Source organism: Taudactylus pleione, unplaced genomic scaffold (genome assembly GCF_031769625.1).
Source record: "Taudactylus pleione unplaced genomic scaffold, aTauple2 ptg000757l, whole genome shotgun sequence".
Taxonomy (NCBI): Eukaryota; Metazoa; Chordata; class Amphibia; order Anura; family Myobatrachidae; genus Taudactylus; species Taudactylus pleione.
In genome coordinates, this window is record NW_028285159.1 from 123,169 (window position 1) to 145,490 (window position 22,322).

General features: G+C 42.7%; 1 protein-coding gene across 2 annotated transcripts in view; it reads left to right on the forward strand.

Moving 5' to 3' along the window:
• Window positions 1-21,693, forward strand: part of LOC148477016 (atrial natriuretic peptide receptor 1-like) — a 107,518-nt gene extending 85,825 nt beyond the window's left edge. For both annotated transcript variants that reach the window (XM_088457331.1, XM_088457332.1), the window contains 5 exons: window positions 3,386-3,525; window positions 8,992-9,144; window positions 11,954-12,052; window positions 20,353-20,444; window positions 21,532-21,693. In XM_088457331.1, the coding sequence (XP_088313457.1) occupies window positions 3,386-3,525; window positions 8,992-9,144; window positions 11,954-12,052; window positions 20,353-20,444; window positions 21,532-21,693 (646 nt within the window). The remainder of the gene's footprint in view (window positions 1-3,385; window positions 3,526-8,991; window positions 9,145-11,953; window positions 12,053-20,352; window positions 20,445-21,531) is intronic.
• Window positions 21,694-22,322: the final 629 nt, after the last annotated feature.

Consider the following 22,322-nt stretch of genomic DNA (forward strand, 5'->3'; position numbering starts at 1 on the left):
GTGGAAGAGGAGCAAAAGGAATGTGGTGGAAGAGTAGTGAGAGTAGTGTGGCGAGTGGAATGTGGTGGAAGTGTAGAGAGAGGAATGTGGTGGAAGAGTAGCAAGAGGAACGTGGTGGAAGAGTAGCGAGGGGGGAGTGTGGTGGAAGAGTAGCGAGAGGAATGTGGTGTAAGATTAGTGAGAGGAGTGTGGCAAGAGAAATGTGGTGGAAGAGTAGCGAGGGGAGTGTGGTGGAAGAGTAGTGAGAGGAATGTGGCATAAGAGTAGCGAAAGGAGTGTGGCGAGAGGAATGTGGTGGAAGAGTAGCGAGGGGAGTGTGGTGGATGAGAAGCGAGAGGAATGCGGTGGAAGAGTAGCGAGGGGAGTGTGGTGGAAGAGTAGCGAGAGGAATGTGGTGTAAGAGTAGTGAGAGGAGTGTGGCAAGAGAAATGTGGTGGAAGAGTAACGAGGAATGTGGTGGAAGAGGGGAGTGTGGTGAGAGGAATGTGGTGGAAGAGTAGCGAGAGGAATGTGCTGTAAGAGTAGCGGGAGGAGTGTGGTGGAAGAGTAGTGAGAGGAATGTGGTGGAAGAGTAGAGAAAGGAGTGTGATGGAAGAGTAGCGAGAGGAATGTGGTCGAAGAGTAGTGAGAGGAATGTGCTGGATGAGTAGCGGGAGGAGTGTGGTGAAAGAGTAGCAAGAGGAGTGTGGTGGAAGAGTAGCGAGAGGAATGTGGTGGAAGAGTAATGAGGGGTGTGATGGAAGAGTAGCAAGAGAAATGTGGTGGAAGAGGAGCGAGAGGAGTGTGGCCGAAGAGTTGCAAGAGGAATGTGGTGAAAGAGTAGTAAGAAGAGTGTGGCGGAAGAGTAGCGAGAGGAGTGTGGAAGAAGAGTAGCAAGAGGAGTGTGGCAGAAGAGTAGCGAGAGGAGTGTGGCGAAATAGTAGCAAGAGGAGTGTTGCGGAAGAGTAACGAGAGGAATGTGGCAGAATAGTAGCAAGACGAGTGTGGTGAAAGAGTAGCAAGAGGAGTGTGGCGCAAGAGTAACGAGAGGAGTGTGGCGGAATAGTAGCGAGAGGAGTGTGGCAGAATAGTAGCGAGAGGAGCGTTGCGGAATAGAAGCGAGAGGAGTGTGGCGGAATAGAAGCGACAGGAGTGTTGCGGAAGAGTAGCGAGAGGAGTGAGGTGAAATAGTATATGCTATGAAAGAAAAATAAAAGAGATTTTGGGAATATGTTTCAAGACTTCTAAAGCGTGGAGTGTGTACTTGATAAATGTTAGCTAAAAGCTGATTGGTTGCTATGGTCAACTTCTCCACTCAGATAAACAGAAATATTAACAAACTTTATTGCTCATTATAAAATGACTTATTATACATACTGTACAGTATAACACACGGACAATTTAAAAGTAATAAAAATGAGTATCTCAAGTATAGACCTGTGAATAAAATAACATAAACTGATATATTATTAGCATGCTGATTTCCTAGCATAGAAAGTCTTTCAACTGCAGCTGACAGAAAATATGCCCACAAGACCAAAAATGGATATTATTTACAAAAGCTCTTCAATGTAATTGATATGAATAGGTATAAGTCCATTCAGTCTTGGCTATATATAAATCGCATCTGTTAGGTCTTACCATCTACAATGCTGGTCCATTCTGGATTGCTGATTAAAGCTCCAAAAATCCCACTCCAGGCTTGTGGTGTAAAGGTAATGTCTCTTACCTCCTGGCTGTTGGAATATCCTTTAATACAGCCTGTAAGAGGACTATAGTAAAGTTGCAACTAATAAGCCAAAGCCAGAACCTTGTAAACCCAGTAAACCAATACACTAGGGTCATCTCCAAGGTATGAATGTGTAACGCGTTTCTCCGCCTACTTTGTTTGTCAGTGGCTTCCTCAGAAGAGATCTTTGAAAGTTATGTGGAAGTCTTTCTATGTTTAGAAATCATCAGCATTTTAATAATATATTAGTTTATATTATTTTATTAAGAGATCTATTGTTGAGACACTATTTTGTATTACTTTTACACCATTTTACTTTTAAAATGTGTTACATCAGCATTGTTCCTTTTTTCTACTTATCTTGGTTTACATTTAAAGGATTACCGTATCCCCTTACTCGGAAGCTGAAGTTTGTAAGATTGATTTGTTTCGACAGATGAAGCACCTAGTTTTGTGTGTGTTTTGTTACGTTTTTTGCTAACTTTTCCACTTGTCCATTTCTTCACTCTTTTGAAGACTTGACACAATTGTCTTTGTACGCATGCTGCAAAATTGTCTTATTGACAATTTAAAAAAAAAAGAAAAAAATAGTGCACAGCTGACAAAGAGTAGGGGTATATTTACTAAAGTGAAGGTTTTTAGAAGTAGAGGCGTTGCCCATAGCAACCAGTCAGATACTACTTAACATTTAACTACCGTAGCACATTCTAGAAGATAATTGATATAATCTGATTTGTTGCTATAGCAACATCTCCACTTCTAAAAACTCTCACTTTAGTAAATATACCCCTAGGACTGAGAGAGAGATTACATTAAGGAAAGGTGAAAAGAAAATTCCCATAGCCAGAGAAAACTCATTCTATGTATAGAGCGATTGAGGGAAGAAGAGGGGTCAGTGAATCAGAAACTACCAGTAATCACTATTAGAGATGGAAGCAGTAGCAGGGAGACAGAAAATTACCTAGGAGTGTGAATTAAACCCTGAAAGTCACATTAATCTGCATTCCTGCACACTACTGCCAGCTCATTTGTATCAGTACTGTTGATGCAGTGAAATAAAACCTTTGCTACGGAGGCATGCTTGTGCACCCCCCGAGATTGTGAACAGATGAGAACTGTTACACTGGTTAATCTGGTTCTCCCCTTGTGTGCCAAGCATGCTATTTGTTTTAAAGAGAATTCTGAGAAAATGTTCTCCCTTAGTATTCTTATTCTGTATTACTGTCCTTGTCCTGAGCTCACCTGAACAAACCCCTGTCCCAGTGATAACTTTGTCCATATAAAGGTTATTTCCTTCAAGCATCCATTATAAGTGGATGTATGGGATAAAGCACTCACTAGTGTATATTATAAGGGGCTCTGTGACCATAAACAGAACAAAACTGTAGGCTGGGTATTTTATGTAGGTCACAGGAATCCAAGTTGACTTGTACTGATTTATAGAATGGGGTGCATTATTCTTTGTAATACTCAAGTTTTCCTAATGAGCACTGACCGAACGACATTAGAATTCTCCTGCTGTAACAAATGAGACCTAAACTCACCGTTTCTGCAGATACTATTTGCAGAAAATTATACTTATATGAAAAACAATTGTGCATTAGGGATAGATAATGTATAAATACATGTACATATTGTTAGCTTTTTTTTAAATATTATGTATTTGTGTTTTCCTAGTGACATTGTTGGGTTCACACAATTGTCCGGCTCCAGCACACCTTACCAGGTTGTAGACTTCCTCAACAAACTCTACACCACATTTGATGACATAATTGACAACTATGATGTGTATAAAGTGGAGACAATAGGGGACGCCTGTAAGTAATAAGATGTGTGAATGGACATTATATTTATATCCTAAGGGGTCTATTTACTAAGGGGAGATAAGGTGTTAGAAACGCTATAGGCAGAGAAAATCCCTGTACATACCGGTTCTCAGTATCTACTAATGAGATTTTCTCTGCCTGTAGCCTACCAGCGCTAGGTGCAGGCTACGATATAACACTGTACCTGGGTAACTTAGTGCTGCCATAGACACTTACTTTCGGGTGTCTTCTCCAGCGCTGATATTGCCTCCTGTAGCTGCTGGTATCTGCTTCTTCTCATTAGAGAAGCAGGTCTTGAGCTGTGTAATTTTGGATGTTTGTCAATAAAGTTTGTTGAAGAAAAAAAACCTCCTCTCTGCTTTCTCTGCACGGGACTCCAGAGACCTGGTGAGTCCAGTGTCTATACTATCCTGCTTACACCGCCAAGGGGGTGACTTAACGTTCACCCCCCTGGGCAGGTCTATTATTAGTAACAACCGCAGTGGCCAGCTCCTGTTTTGCAGCAGTATGCAGGCGAAGCAGGAGCGGCTTTAACACCGTGCTAAAGTGCCCCTAAATAAATAGACCCCTATATCATCTATAATGTACATGCAGACATCTTTTTAGGAAACAGATAAAGTGGACTGTACTGTAATATTGAGCTGACCTTGCTCATCACTTCACCACCACAAAAGTAGTTTGTTTTCATAGCTTTTCTGAAACTAGTTCACTTGTTTATGCAATATTTTGTATGGTGCAAAGGGAAATAAAGTCTACTTCATCTGCTAATAGTAGGGTTAGGACACTTCTAGGGTTACCACCTGTCCGGGATTACTCAGAACAGTCCAGAAATCCACCAGACTGTCCAGAGTCCAGGCAGGTGGTGATATCAGACAGTACATGTCCAAGAATCAAAACATTACCCTGGGAGCGTCAGTGGCCATACTATGATCACCACTGCCGCACCAATCAATTATAAGCTTGAGAGCTCACAAGATTTGCAAGCCCCTATCAACTGTGCCACAGTTACTACAATCAGCAGGTGATTGGTTCGTGGCTCTCCCTATTTTTGAGAAATTGAGACTAATCACTCACAGTCTGTAGGTGGTGCATGCCAGTCAGCCAGTGCCTTAGTGGTGTGGTGTTGTGGAGTGATTTAATTGTAGTAAATGTGTATTGCAGTCACCACCATTCATCCAGTGTCTTTGTGCAGTTTGGAGGCTGCACCTATAGTATGCTGGGTGGTGTGGTGTGGTGGTCGTAGCTGGGTGGTGTGGTTGTAAGTAGGCTATGGTAATTTTTGTTTTGAGCCCTTTACTTCGATTCTCCACAAAACTAGTTTAGAAATGTAATGTGACATGATAATTTCTACCCTATAGAAGGAAGGGCAATCAACCCGCGAATAGTTAATTAGATTGTAAAATATGGTCTGTTTCTGGTATTGGGTGGCTTAATAAACTTGTTGTACTTTTCGAGAAAATGTCTCACTCCACCCAACTGTAACAGACAGTGCACAGCTCACGGGACACTCAGCCTCTGTGATCATGCCGTAATCAAATTGAGTATTGAGATTGGTGCTGTCTAGAGCATGCTTGCCGAATCCGGGAGAAGCCCGCAGAGGAGATGCAGATGACCACTCAGGTGGAGGAGCCCGGGCTTTTCGCATCATTGGCACTACCACTGTCATGACCCCTTGGCTTTAATAAGCCCCTGCACTTCACCTCTGAAATTGCCACAAAATTTAGGTGTAGGCTGAGACTCGATCTCTGCCAGTTCAGATCTTGTATAAAATTCAAGTCCTTTTCCTGAGAGTAATTGGCTGTGTCTCCTGTGCCCTCTCCACATCTCATTTCAGTAATACTTGTGTGCAAAATGGAATCTAGTTTTTATTACCGCTCAGCATAAGTAGGTTCATCTGTGCACTTGCTCCTTACTTAAACTACTGCCATGATCCAGAGCAGATTTCTACTCCTCTGTACATAGGGCCTGATTCTGATGTGCGTCTTTGGATACAGCTGCGATGTGTAAATATTGTAATGCTGCAGGAGGCATATGAAGACAATAGCACCTCCTACCATTATCTGCGATCAAATAGCTGCGCCCAAAGACTCAGGTCAGCATCAGCATCAGACTCCATCTTGGTTGCAACTTCATATCATCTGAAAAAGTCAAAGGCTTCTCAGAATGGCCATCGTACCTGCGTTGCAGAGGCCAGGAAATCTGTGTCTCGGCACTCCAGTAAAAACATGTCCCCATTTCTATGTCGGACTCTGCGAGCGTGATCATAGGACTCATAGAACGGGTCCTGCGCATGCTCAGATGCTTCACTATCAGGTTAGTAAGCAAGCCATCTGGTTTACGTATTAACCAGGAATCAGGCCCACACTGCCATCTTGCTTGGCAAACACATGCACATTGATGGTTATCTATGCATTTGTGCAATTTCGCTACAATCAACTCAGGGCCTGATACAGCAAGGATCGCAGTTGCTTATACGTACGCAATCGGACGATTGTTGCGTACCGCTTTGATCAGGATTGCGATTGCAAAGTATACGCAGATCCATGGCAGAGTGATTGACAGGAGGTGCAGTTTGTGAGTGGTGACGGGGGATGGTCGGGTAAATGCAGGCATGCCAGTGCGTTGGACGGCGTTGCATGGGTGTGCATAAATGAGCCACTGCGATACCAGACGCTGTCTGAGGCCTCATAGCGTGCGCTGAAGTAATCAATTCCTGAGTGAGGCCTGACCTGCCTTAACTGTGTGTATGTGTCCGATGTTACTCGATGTTACCGATTGTTCAGCTATGTTTCCCAAGTATAGGGATGTGCGTAAAGGGGAAGTGGGCATCCTTATGTTAGGCTGCGATCGCAATGCGAATGCAAACATTAACATATCACCACAGATATTAGCAACTGCGTTGCATGCGTATAAGCAGAATAGCAATCCTTGCTGAATCAGGCCCTCAATCAGGGAGATTTACTAAGGGTCAGTTTTGCCAAACCAGATAGACATGGCACTCGGATAAATGGTTTGTAATCTGCAATTTTCTAAAGCCCAAACATCAAAGCACATTAATTAAAACATCACTTTCAAATCTTGGGTTAACAAAGGGGTTAAAAGTTATATGGGGATACTATTCTCTATTATAATTTTCTGCTTTACCCAGGCTATGGGCACCATGAGGGTCTGAAAGTTCATTCTTTTTTTCTTAACACATGCTGACAAGCAAGATAGCTCAAACTGCCTGTTTCTGGGAAGCACCTATGTTTTTAATTTATAGCAGTTTTTCTGGTGGTTATCCAATGTTTTGAAGAATTGCAGCCCATAGATCACACAATGTGTATTCTTCAAATGGCTAGAGGTCAGATGCAGATTTGTAATGTGGTGCTTTTGATATCCCTTAGATAATTGTTTTTTTTTCTTGTGGTTTTCATTTTACCTGCAACATTGCAATCACCATAAAGAAAGTTGATTATCATAACTAGCTTCTTTATACATTTCCAACTTAGCTGTTACATGGTGCATTTATGTTCAGGGCCAGTGCAAGGTGTCCTGGGCAAAATTTTAGACTAGCATTGCTCTTCCCTCATATACCCTCATATACCCTCACAGTGTCGCAGTGCCCGCCAAGTAATACACAGAGTGTCGCAGTGCTTGCCATGTAATGAGTATCAAAGTGCCCGCTATGTAATGCAGAGTGTCACAGTGCCCGCCATGTAATGCAGTGCCTCAGTGCCTGCCATGTATTGCAGAGAGCGTTGCAGTGCCCGCCATGTAATGCAGTGTCTCAGTACCTGCCATGTATTGCAGAGAGTGTTGCAGTGCCCGCCATGTAATGCAGAAAGTGTTGCAGCACCTGCCATATAATACAGAGTGTCGCAGTGCCCGCCATGTAATGCGGAGAGTGTCGCAGTAACTGCCATATAATGCATAAATCATCAGCAGTGACCCACAGGATGTAGTTATGAGACCGGTGGCCGCAATGCCGCCGGTCTCAATACCAACAGGGGAATCCTGACAAGGGACTTAAGATAGGCGTCGAAATACCGAGGTCTATCTTAATCCTGACGCCGGAACACCAAAGGACGCCAGCCCGAATTATCTAAGTCCGGGGCACCCTTAGCGTTAGCCGGTGAGGTTAGGCACTAAGGGGGAGGGTTAGGTTTAGGCACGAAGGTGGGAGACAGGTTTAGGCACTAACAGGGAGGGTTAGGGTGCGGGGTGAGGAGGATTAGGGTTAGGCTACAAAAAGGGAGGGTTAGGGGGGGAAGGGTAAGTATACTTACCTGACTCCTGTTGGGATACCAACCATTGGGAAGCCGCTGTAGGTATTCTGACAACAGACATCCCGACAGCCTGCATTACATACCGATTCCATGACCCACATTTAACACAGATATTATGAATACAGGGGGTAGCGGTAGCTGCGGGCACTAATTAGGGGATGGAGGAAGCTGGCTGGGACAATGGAGGAAAGGTGCTGCCGTCAGGGCTGGCGCTCGGAGGCGTCCGCCTCCATTGTCTCCTGCACATCTGCCCCTGGTGGCAGTGGCTTCCCATTGGGAGCACTCCCTGCTAATCACAGCCAGACAGGCAGTCTCAGGTGTAAGTGTTTTCTCCCCCTGGGACTGCCAGTCCGGACTGCAATTAGCAGAGAGAGCACTTCCATGGGAAGCCACCCCCCTGCTATAACAGCAGTCCCTTGAAGCCTGCTTGTTGGTTTGTGTGCATACGTGGGATTCCAGTCCCGTACATGCACACATTAACCGGACCGGCAGTGGACAATGACCCCCAGGAGTTAATGGTAGGAACTGCTGCTGGTTCCTATTACTCTTTTACATTATTTGGGACCAGTAAGTATGGGGCTCAATATTATGGTCAGAGTTTAGTTAAGAGCACATGGATGACTTAAGTCATGCCTTCAGTGATGGAATTAACCTACCTAATGGAAGTCATATCTCTTCTTAAAATAAATGTATACAAAATTGTTTAAACTTTAAAATAAAAAATGTAGTTCTGCCAAGGCAGCTAAAAAACCTCATATGATATGTGATGTGGAATATGAAATATGAGATGAGGTGTTTATAAATAGGCATGCATGGACAGATAGACTATAATTAATAATAACTCAGGTTCAGTGTATTATGACAGTATTCATCATGTCGACATTCGGAATGTAACCATCACAGTAACAATAACCCTAATGGTAACCCTGACCCTAACCCCAATGCTAGTGCTAACCATAAGCCTAATGCAAATGTCGACATTTTCCATTTTCAGTTTTAACCATGTTGACATTGTAGCTGTGGCCATTTTCAATGTTGTCTTCATGACTGCTTCCCTAAAAACTCCAGTGTATGGCTTTATTACATATTATAATTTAATTTGCTCTATTATGCACCTAGTTTTGTGATGAAAAATAATGCTTTGCTTTTTGTTCCTTGTTCCTCCTCTTTCTATAATCCTGTGCACAAGACATGGTTGTTTCTGGTGTTCCCAAAGAGAATGGTATTTTCCATGCCAGTGAAATCGCAAGCATGGCTTTAGACTTAGTTGCTGTTTGCAAGACCTTTAGAATTCCACATAAGCCAAACACCCAGCTAAGGATCCGTGCTGGAATTCATTCAGGTATGTTCTATTACACTACCAGAACTCAGTGTATAATTTGTTTGTGTACACTTATTTATATGGCATTCACTCATTTAGCAAAGGTTACATAGCTCCTCCCTTGTGTCAGCACTAGTTGTCAGATATAGCGATGTCTTTAAATTGATGAGTAGTTTTTTTAAATACCTAAGTTACAAATTGATACTATACTGGCAGTGTGTTTCAGAAGTCCGCACATCACAATATAGGCTGAAATCTAAACCAACCTTTCAGTTTTTGTTTTTTTTATTGGTGACTTATAAAAATTTAGTCAGAGGGGCTAATTCACTACCGTACGCTGCGTATGCAATGCCAATCACGCACGCAGTTAAACTGCAATAGCATGCTAATTCATTGTGATCACTATTCCTTTGCAGCACTACACAAGGATGCCCACTTTACTTAGCACACATCCGTAATGTTTAGTAAGACTGCAAAACCATCAGTACAATCGAGTAACATCGCAGCCTCACGCACACTTGCACAAGCTCTGACCTTAATAAGGAATTGCTACAACCACACATGCTATGAGACCTCAGACTGCGTAGGCCATTGCAGTGGATAATTTATGCATGCCCCTGCAACAGCGTTGAAGCGCGCTGGTACTCCTGCCTTCATCCGACCACCCCCCCGTCACCATCCACAAATGGCACTTCCTGTCAGTCACTCTGCGATGGGTCTGCATAGCCTCTACAATTGCATTTCCGATCGCAGTGGCTAGTACGGTAGTGAATCAGCCCCACAGTCAACTATATTACTGGCATACTATTTATGTGATTCCAAAATTATTAACAAGAAATAGTAACAAAGAGGGACTGAACACAATTGGTTTGTAACTCAAACGATTAGTCCTTTAATTATTAAACAGAGATAAGCCTTTTTCAGATCACACATGTGCCGAGAGGATCAGGATTGACTGGCGAATCGGTAACAGTCCTCTTGCCACTGCCAGCCAGTATCACCAGTGACATACCCCAGCAATAATTTTAAGGTGAACTGGATGAAAAAAGATTTTCTGTTGCTGTAATGAGCAACTGTAAAAAATATATTTGTTATTGCCCAGTTTTGATAAATAGGCCCCTTAGTCTGGGTTGGGTACAGGGTACCGACACTCGGGATCCCGACAGTCAGAATCCTGATGCTGGCATCCCGACAGGGTTAGGATACCAACACCTGTCGGTCAGTATCCTAACCATCACCCTATCCTAACCCTCCCTTTCTGGTGCCTAAAACGTAACCCTCCCCCTAGGGCCTAAACCTAACTTCCCCCTCCCGGCACCCTAAGCCTAACCCACACCCCTTAGTGCCTAACTGTCCCGCTAGTGCCTAACCACTAACCATAACACTATCCCTCCCCCTAACCCCGCTACTTACCTTTGGATGCCAGCGGTCGGGATGTCGGCAGCGGGATTCTGAGCGTTGGAATCCCCGCGGTCTGCATAAGCTACTAGTGAGCTGGACACATCTAGCGATGTCCCTTGTTCAACATTAGGGAAGTCATATGCTATTTTTATGTGCAACATTTTAGAGCTTAATTTATTGGAAGCATATGCGTTCAACTCAGCATCAGCCCCAGGGCTGTAACTAGGGGTGTGCGAGCGGTGACTCTGCACAGAGCACCAAGCCATGTGAGCGGCACTGTCATTGCCCAACGGCTCCTGCATCTGGTTATAAGGGTGCCTGGAACGGCATCCTGCAGCCAGAATTGCTGCTCGGAGCATACAGACATGCACACCAGACATGCGCACCAGACATGCACACTGACATGCGCATCAGACATGCACACTGACACATGCACACTAACATGCCTACCAGACATGCACACTGCATACAAACTGACATGTGCACCAGACATGCACACTGCATGTACACTGACATGCACACCAGACATGCACACTAACATGCCTACCAGACATGCACACCAGACATGCACACTGACATGCGCAACAGACATGCACACTGACATGCGCAACAGACATGCACACTGCATACATACTGACATGTGCACCAGACATGCACACTGCATATACACTGACATGCACACCAGACATGCACATTGACATGCGCACCAGACATGCACACTGCGTGCACACTTACATGCGAACCAGACATTCACACTGAAATGCACAGCAGGCATGCACACTGAAATGCGCACCAGGCATGCACACTGACATGCGCACTGAAATGCACAGCAGGCATGCGCACCAGACATGCACACTGACATGCGCACCAGGCATGCACACTGAAATGCGCACCAGGCATGCACACTGACATGCACACTGAAATGCGCACCAGGCATGCACACTGACATGCGCACCAGACATGCACACTGAAATGCACAGCAGGCATGCGCACCAGACATGCACACTGACATGCGCACCAGGCATGCACACTGAAATGCACAGCAGGCATGCACACTGACATGCACACTGAAATGCGCACCAGGCATGCACACTGACATGCACACTGACATGCGCACCAGACATGCACACTGAAATGCACAGCAGGCATGCGCACCAGACATGCACACTGAAATGCGCACCAGGCATGCACACTGACATGCACAATGTAGTGTGTACAGCCACCCGGCACATCCTGAGGATAAGATATCTAATTAACGGGAGACTTAATAATGAATTTGCCCCACAGTGAGGTAAAAACATTCCACATAAATAACAGAGTACATAAAATGCCACACTTGTCACAGAAGAGCATGTCCAAAATATGGGCACATTACCATGTAAACAATAAAGAACTGATTTATAATTTAAGTAATTATTATAATTTTTAGGACCTGTGGTTGCTGGAGTTGTTGGAACAAAAATGCCCCGGTACTGCTTGTTTGGGGACACAGTGAACACCGCTTCAAGAATGGAATCAACAAGTGAAGGTGATATTGCAGATGGATGGATGGATACAGATCGATATAGGTGTGCGTGTGTGTGTAAATAAATATATATTTATATTAGAGATGTGCAGGTTCAGTTTTACTTGGATTTACTCGGTTCTTTACGCCAAAATTTTCATAAGTTCGGATTTATTTATCCAAAACCTGTGATAGCCGATAGCCAATAAAATGCCGTTTTTGAGATCCGAGTAAATCCGAACCCGCTCGTCTCTAATATATACAGTATATATACACAGTATATACATATGTATACATATATAAAAATATATATAAACATACTCCAGCCACTGTATTGTCATCAAATTCTATGTTTCTATTTATGAAAAACATAACATTATTTTTAATACATGTAAAATTGAAAAACAATACTTTTTTATGCACAGCTTTATTTTCATATTAATTTTTATCCAGTTAATGTTAAATACATCATATTTAAAATATAAACAGTATATTTTTAAATGATAATATTATAGTGATAGTATTTTTATAGACTCAGTTGGAGGCCTGCTTACTAAAATGCATGAATGTGAAACTTGAAGTGGTGACTGCAATGTCTGTAACAAGGTGAATAGATAAAAGACTCTTACTCTTCCCCTGACAACATTGTCTTACACCATGAGACCAAACATAACTTCAAAGCTGTCAAGGGTGCTGTGAAATGTGACAAGTGTCTGTTGACGGTTGTTCTGTGAACTATAAGCTTACAAGGAATGCGGGTCCCTCTGTTTACATACCCCTACAAAAATTGCAGGAACACTACTGATACCAATGCAAGTTAGAGGCTAGAACATGAGACTTGTGTATATTTTATTAATGGTTATAAAGACAATTATAGGCTTTTTTCCTCTGCAATACTCACTACTATAAGCTGATGGCAGTAAAGACAAATGGTGTATGGAATCGGTATGAAATACCGACAGTTGGTATCCTGGCGGTCAGAATCCCGATGCCGGGATCCAGACAGGGTTAACATACCGACACTTGTTGGTCAGTATGCTAACCCTCCCCCTCTCCCTACCCTAACCCTCCCTCTTTGGTGCCTAACCCCAACCTCCCCCCCTAGTGCCTGAACCCATCGTTCCCCACCCTGTACCCTAAAGCTAACTCTCCCCCTAATACATAACACTAACCCTACCCCTAGTGCCTAACCCTCCCCCCCACCTCGTTACTTACCTTCGGTATCCAGATATTCTGGCACCGGTAATGTAAGCATTGGCATCCCGACCGCCGGGACACCGAACGCATACCATGGACTATACCAAATTTGAACTGGTACACCCCTGAAGAAATCATACATATGGGGATGAAACCCCTCAGGCAATAGTGACCATTTAGGGGCTGATCCAGATTTGGTAGTAAAATGGGTGCAAATTACTTAAAACAATAAGTTTATGAAAACTAAATGTCCGTATCTATCTGCAGTATAAGCTCCTGCATTATCATCATCATAAGTGTGTACTGTGGAAAATATATGCCTTCTAGAGACATATATGGTTATCATTTCTGGTCTGTACGGTGGCGTTTCTATAATGGGTGCAGGGTGTGTGGTTCACATGGGCCCATGCATCCAGGCGAGCCCACACTGCATACCCTGAATCCATGTACTTTAATACTTACCTCTCTGTAGTCCCACGGTGGCAGCGGCAGCACTACACAAGCACAAATCACCAGGACAATCACACTGTAGCCATTTTCCTGTTGATTTGCACATGTGCAGTAGAAAAATCACTGGGAAAATGGTCTCTGCACCATTTTCCCAGAGACCTGTGCACACACAGTAGATTCTGGCACAGCACCAGAGGATACAAGCTTGTGCCAATGTCGAGAAAGTAGAGGACCCAGATAGAGATTGCACACATGCCCCCTCCTTTCCCAATTCGCCCCTGGGTCTGCATGAGCCATATTTGTGTGAACATGCTTCCACAGAACATTGCCTACATGCAAACTCCTTCTCCCACCCCTGTTATGCCTCTCTGATTGTAAGGTCTTGAAAAAGTTCTGTCTGTGAACAAACCGCGTTGACCTGTGTGATCGTGACCAGCAGACTGTATCCTGATTTGTGACTCCACATTTTCAGCATCAGTGGCATATTGAAATAGTAAGTTGCACAAAGCTGAAAGGAACTTCCAATTGGGTGAGAACAAACTCATTGCATACTGACCACTGATCGCACCCCCCTCCTGGAGTTCCCTCTGGCTTGGGGGTTCACAGTGGCCCCCACGTCGGCGCACAGTGCCTCAAAATATTTTTTTTTTCGTAGAGGGTTTGGCCACGCCTCCCATGATTAGGCCACGTCCCCGGTGCCCGGGCCAGCTTTCTATGGCCCTGCACTGGAGCAGTTTACTAACTGTATGATGAAATCTGTACCTGCAATTGAGGAATCAACACTCCAAATAGGAAGCTTTGTATTCCATACATTGAAATCTTTTACCATTTCTAAGGCTGAATAGCTTAATCTCCAGCAATATGAAACTTGTTGTTTCATTGAGGGGCCTATTCATCAACACTAAAATAACGGTTTTAAGGACATTTTCCTTAATTAACGTTATTTTAGTATTCATGAAGATACTTAGCACAGGAGATAACACTGATATCTCCTTGCTAAGTCCCCCTGCGTTAATTTCCACACTCTCCATAGATTAGTATAGGGATATGGAAATTATGGTATTCATCAAATTCCGAAAATTATGTATTTTCGGAATTTGATGTAGTTACTATTCGCCACTGTGAAGTGGCGAATAGCAGGTAACACCTGCTTACAGCTGTGCAGGTCCCCCGGCGCTCTGGTGCGTCCTCTGGCTCCGTCTGCTATGCGGTCATGTGTTCTAACAGCAGAACACAATAAAGTTTAGAAAAAAAAAATTTTTTTTTGTAAACAGTACTGTGTGCTGCTGGGAGACCACATGACCGCATAGCAGACGGAGCCGGAGGCTGCTGCGCGAGCAGGTAAGTGATGAACGGGGGGGAGGTGAGCGGAGGGGGGACACAAACTTACCGCATCTGTAGGCAGTGCTGCGCAGGCGCTGGTTTTACAGATGTAACAGCGCATGCTCAGCACTGCCTACAGATGTGATAAGTTAGAGCAGGCAGGGATAACTATTTCCCGAAAAGCTGTCATCGCAAAAATGACAGCTTTTCAGAATAGATAGTTATAGGGAGGAGGAATGATGAATTCCTCCGGTAATTAGGTAGAACTCCATGCAAGTTCTAAACCTAAATACCGCCAGGGAAAGTTTAGTTATGATGAATAGGCCCCAATGTCTCAAACATGCAGTGCTGTGATTTCTTTTATTCTATTTTTATTTGTTCAATTTATTTCTGTTAAGAAAAGGGGACATTTATCAATCCTTGAAGAGAGAGAGAAAGTACCAACCAATAGCTTCTAGCTGTCATTTTTCTAACACAGCCTGTTAAATTTCAGTTAGAAGCTGATTGGTTGATTATTTATCTCTTTCCACTTTATCTCTCTCCAAGGTTTGATACATTTCCCCCAAACTCTTTTGCGTGTTTTTTTGTATTCATTTCATTTTCCATTTGCACACTGAGTTTAGTGCCATTCCCACTCAGCAATGGCTGGTGGCCCTTCATCTACCTATATGTTTTTAAGGGCTGCACCATCCAAACCCACTCGTACCACCTCCGTGGCTGCGCCTATACAGAAAGAATGAGTACTCAAAATTGTTGCTTCTACACCTGCAGTACCCACATTAGCTTTCATCATGCTTGCAAATGATATTTTATGACATTGTTACATTCTGAGGAAGTGTAATGTAATAAACTTTCTAGCACATGTGCCAAAATCTTTTACGCTATCACCTGAGCATATGGAAGACTCCTGTAGCTTTCTCAACTTAACCCATCTCCAACTGTTAAACTGATGAGTCTTTTATCTCCTAATAACGAAGACTAACTTCCCTTCACTAAACCAGACACATTCTATATACAGCTCATTTGCCTCTTTTTTTATTGGGACTGACCAATTCACTTTTGCTCATAGTCCCAACTAATGCCAGCACAAGTGCTGCCCCAAATAATGCTATTGTACTTCATATTGAGACCAGTACTCCCTTTTGAGGCTGTTGGTATTCTGTTTAAACATCTCCGGTGTGAATGGCCATCTGATATATAGAACTGAGAGAGCCTACCAATGTTCTAAATTATCTCATCACATCTGGTAAACCTAGTGAGTGCAAACCAAATGAGATACCCTTCAGCACTGTCTCTGCATACCAACAAGAATTGCTCAACAGCCCTTACTTGGGGAACTCCTGGGTACCATAGTCCTTTGACCTGTGTGATAGCCACTTAGGTGTCCCAGTGTCTGCAACAACAGTCTTATGATCACTAACCACCAGTGTGAGTAAGGTTCTGAAAACTTAAATCTTGATAGTGTATTTCATTATTTATCAGGAAGTGTAATGTGCCTGAATCTCACGGAAATTATCTACTTTAAACATCTCAACAGTAATTCTCTAATGCCTGTATAATGTCACCATCAAAGTATTCCTGCAAAATATACTCCTAGCCTATCACTCCCCGCTACATCACCATATAGTTGCAACTCAGAATGGTATATATTATCTTTACTCCATATTTTATGACCGCTATACTCCTCTAATAATTATAGCCACGCTTTCATGACCTTTTTCATAACTGAGGGAACAATTCTACTCACAAACGTTAAATGGTCCATTTACTGAGCCAATTTATTTGTAACAACTTCAATATGTACCGAAGAAAAACAAGTTCTTCACCAAATTTTAAAATCCTAAGCAAACCATTCCCTATGCAATTGGCTCGCATTCTTGTAATAGAGTGCCCGTAAATACCTCCTGCAGTGCTCAGCAAGTCATGCACAATATCTCCTCCATTGACACGTTTCGTCAGGGTTCATTGAACTTTATCGGATTTTTTACCAGACAGACCACAACTAATTTTTAGAAAAGCCCCAGATCTAAAACAGAAATTAGTTAGGAATCATATTAGGATTAAACCTGCAAGACAAATCACTCTAGACAATACGAGTATCATGGAAGGATTTTATTTTTGTGGTGCATGTAAGAACTGTAGAGAGGGACACAGCACAACGAAGAGAATTGATCACTTTAAGTCTAACGTCACAAACATGACATACAAAGTACGGCAGCATATTAGCTGTAATAGCACTGGGGTCATTTACCTGATTCAATGTCCCTGCGGCCTCCAATATGTTGGACGGACCAAACGATACCTGAAAACACGTATATCAGAACACCGCTGCAACATAAAGAAAGGACTAGAAACACACTGTCTGTCCCTACATTTCAAAGAAGTACACGGACAGGACCCTAAAGGAATGAGATATATGGGTATTGTCCACATAGAGAAAAATTGGAAAGGAGGAGATTTCGAGGGTACACTCAATAGAGAAGAGCTAAAGTGGATTTACACACTTAAAACCCTGACACCATATGGCCTCAATGCAGATAACGAAGTGAAGTCCGTTATCACACAATAAACCATCATCACACTATGCCACACTCCCCCCCCCTTCCCCTCCCTTCTTTCTATCTTGAATATGGAGGTCGTATACCAACATGGTGTATATTATCACACCAATAGATTGGTACCACAAATATGTATGTGTACATATACATTTATGTGCATGTATAAACAGGATGCATACCATTACACCAATAGACTGGCACCACGAATATGTATATGTTGACATACATTTATATGCATGTATATATAATATGCGTATAGAGTTTTAGGCGCGGTGTAGTTTTGACAACTCACCTACGTATGGAGATTATGGAATAACAAACACTGATGCTGTATATACATCTATATGCCCACAAACAAGATGGCCGCTGCCCATGCATGATTAACAAGACCTAAACAAAGATGGCGGCTGCAACATACTATATAAACCGCAAACAAGAGGTCAAGCATTAACCCCTGAGGAAGGCAAAAGCCTATACGAGTTGGGAAACCACACACCGATCTGATCATAGACTCATCACTACAGCCTAGTCCCACTCCTTAGTCTCCTCGCGGCTACGAGTTGAGCCGCCGTGCAGTGTCTGCTGAGCCCGGGAGTTGCACAATCTCGTGAGAGTGCATACACCCGGAAGTCTCGCGGACTACCAGTGGGGACACCGCTCACCAGCGGCGCGTCTTGACACGCACTGCCTAACACAGCGGAGCCAAGGACCGGAGGACCCCAGACGGGAGAAGAGGATTTGTTTCACCCGGGGGTGAATAGACAAGCACGTCGAGTGTAAGTTTTGTGCACCCGGGGGGATACGGGACACCGCCCCGCCAGACACAGACTTGGACACCCCGCGTTTAAGACTTCTATTGACTCACAGCTGCATCTCTCCACGGTACACTACCCCAGGGAGTATCACTGACTGTTCTGTATCCCAGCTGATACATACCCCCCACCATTTCAATTACACCCTGCCTCGAATCCCAGTTCCCTCACTGCGCTTCACCACTTTGCACTGAGTAATATACATAGGGGCATTGTGACCCCCAATTTTACGAATAAAATATCCTTTTTTCATCTTCACCCACTGTGTCAGTTTTACGTACTACACCAAGTGTAGCGCCGACCTCCAATCCATAATTGTTTAACTTTATCAAAATGTTGTATATACTTAAATGATGAGAAACATTCCTGTAGGTTCTTCTCACCTTTGATGCTAGATGTTGTCCCAAGTGTTGACCTACTTTCATGGAGCCTGCACATGCGATGCTGACATCACTTGCATTGATAGCTGTATCCCCCATAAATTATTTATCTTACCAAATGTCATCTTAACCTACTACATCTCCACCCTCTATTGTCATATCACTCATCAACCTATCAGATCACTTACTGTATGCTCCTGTCCCGCGAGTCCATAACTCTGATACCACTTAATGTAATGCAAACAAATGGACTCCTAAAGCCACCTAATATAAAAGTCCCGGATTAGTAGTAACTAGTATTAACTTTCCCTCTTGAATGTCTGCTGTGTTTACTGTCTCGAGAGTCAATTCTGTTTGTGTACTATGTGTACTACTACCACAGCATGTAGTGTAGGCAATACATGCCCACAGTGCTTTTTCCAATGTGTCAGTGCTGCTACCTGTTGCAAGCTGCTACAGCAACCCTATCTGAAGGAGCCACAAGCCAGCTATATCTTGTGTTCGCCGTTATCCCTATTCTACCACTACCCTCTCCCAGCAAATAAACTTTATTTCAGCAGCAGGAAAAGTGTGCACCTCTTTATAAACCAGTGTTGGAGATACCTATACCTGTGAAGAGAAAAGACAGCCAACAACATTCACATTTCTCCTTTCCAAGTTCTAATCTACAAACACACTTAACACAGTATCTCCTTTGCACAAGAAGTACGTCTGCTTGCTACGGAAGCCTTAAACCACTGAAGACTATCTGTTCTCTTCTGTCTTAGGGGTCTATTTACTAAGCAGTGTTAGGAGACAGAGTGAAAAGTGATAAGGTGCCAGCCAATCAGCTCCCAACTGTCATTTTCAAACACAGCCTGTGAGATGGCAGTTGGGAGTTGATTGGCTGGTACCTTATCACATTTCTCTTTGCCTCTTAACACTGCTTAGTAAATAGACCCCTTAAACTGTTTCTATGCTCCAGCCTAGAGACTGCCACCTCCCAGAGACTGGAATGTTTATTCCAGGTCTTCTCTTTATCGGCTTCCTAGCATGTGGGACCGATTCTGGGCCTATTACCCTTTTTGCAGTGTCTGAGCTCCCGACTGATCAGTCTCTCTACTTGACTTTGCTTACAACTATTAGGTTCATCCTCCCCCTACCATCCAGGACAATATTCCACATAGTATGAGTGACAAAACATCTGCAAAATGTCATTTAAAATGCTTGTGCAAACAAAAAAAATTTAATGTTGATTGTTCAGAAATGCAAAATAATGGGGCAGATGTATGACGCCCTGGAAAGTGATAAAGTGCAGAGTGATAAACGACCAACCAATCAGCTCCCAACTGCCTTGTTACAGGCTGTGTGACAGTTGGGAGCTGATTGGTTGATCGTTTATCACTCTGCACTTTGTCACTTCCCAAAGCTTCATACATCTGCCCCAATATGTGTAGCTACTGCATTGTTGATCCTCAATGAGTATTACAACTTTACAAGGCACTCTAAGCAACATAAAATGTTGGGCCATAGATTACATATTACTAAGAAGTGTTGTTGGTACGAATAAGTGATTCCATTAATAATGTTAATATGTATTCAAGAAAATATCTTCTATTTTTCAGCACTCAAAATCCAGTGCAGCTCTAGTGCTTATGATCTCCTAAAAAAAATTGAAGGGTATAAACTGGTATGCCGCGGGACATTATCAATCAAGGTATTTCTATACAAGTTCTCCTTTAGGAGAAAAGCACTATATAAATAAAATTATTATTATTATTATTATTATTATTATTATATAAAAGGATAACAATATAGAAATTATGTTCCATATTAAGTTTCAAAGATTTCTGAGAATGTTCTGTAGGGGAGTGTGTATAAGAACATATATACATAACAAAAAGGGGGGGTAGAAGACATGAGCCTAATAGTGTAGTATATTAAATAATGGGGTGCACGTGCTCCAAAGTGAATGTGCGTACCAAATGAAAAATCTTTTATGCTTATCTGAAGTTCCACACAAGGAGGTCGATGGATGAGATGGATCCGGGGCTCTTGGTACTTAGGAAACCTTAAGTGAAGGGGCTCAAACAGAACCAGATGAAAAGAACATATAGTGCAGTACATCCTGTAACAGGTGCATGGTGCTGTTAAGCATAGTATGCGTACCAGATAGCACTTGAATAACGGCATATAATTGAAAGTTCCTAATCGTTCCTCCAGTATCCCTTAGCAATCCCAGCAATTTGTCATATGGGTTTGTTGTAAGCTTTACATCAAACAGAAATGACCCAACATCAGTGGTGATTTTCCAAAGGGGTATTTATTAAAGCATAACAAAGTATATGGAATATAGAAATACAGTACAATAATTAAAACAAATAAAGGGTGCTTATGTGCATGTAGCCAAGGTTCTAGAAGAGGCTGGTATATATACTTATTTACATATATACAGTATATATTGTATCTACACCTAATGCATATGGCGCACGCAGCCACTAGCTTCACTGCAGAGCCGCCCAGAGCATCCAATGCAGCTGATGGAGCAGTGTTCTACTTGCCGGGCAGAGGGCAGCATAGAGCCCTGTTACGGCACTGCTGAATGGTGAGCTCTTAAGCAGACTTCCTAGCACTATCATAGAAACTAGGTACATTTTTATAACAATATATATTGATCCCTTAATATTTATATCAGACAATAACAAAGGCAAAACACATTAAACAAACTTCATACTATTTGTAAAGACCAACATTTACACATATTTTCATTATTTACCTACATAACGTATATTTGTTTTACGTAGGGTAAAGGGGATATGACGACCTACTGGCTTGAAGGCAAGACCGGCACATCAACAAGGATAATCAGCCCAAATACATCAGCAGTTATTCAAGAAAATGAAAGAGAGTCATTTAATTTGATACCTGGAGTACTATCTAATGATGTCCTGTCAACCTCATTCTGAAAAATGTTTATTTAACTAACCTCTGTGTGATTCCGATATACAGCAATAGGTTGGTCATCTGTTATGATCTATATGCAGATCTACAGGAAAGGAAGATAGTAGCTGGGAATATTGTGTCCGGACGCTGAGCAAAACAGGCAATGGCAGCTAACAGTCCACTATGAACTATTTACAAACAAGTGGAAAGAGTAATTTATTTGTAAATCCATATTTAAAAAAAAAGATTGAAACCTACAAATTTACTGCCTGAAAAAGAGAAAATGTGCAATATTTTAAATGTGCATTGCTTGCAGTGAAAGGAAAAGTTCAGGAGAATTATGTTCTTATACAAGATTATTGCTGACATGAGATGCACTTAAATCTGTAAGAAACTGTTCACAATGGAATTTTTTTTTTATTATTATTATTATTATTATTATTATTATTATTATTATTATTATTATGTTTTAGTTATAGGTGGCTCAATGGGGGGCAATTTCATTTAGTGTGATGCTGAATAGTCCCAGGTGGAAGCTCCCATAGCTATTCAATTCACCGCACTGTTTGCTTAGTCGGGGAGAGGTTACGTCGGAGAATGCCGGTCCTCGTGACATAACCTGGATGTTTAGTTGCGAGAACCAGCATTCTCA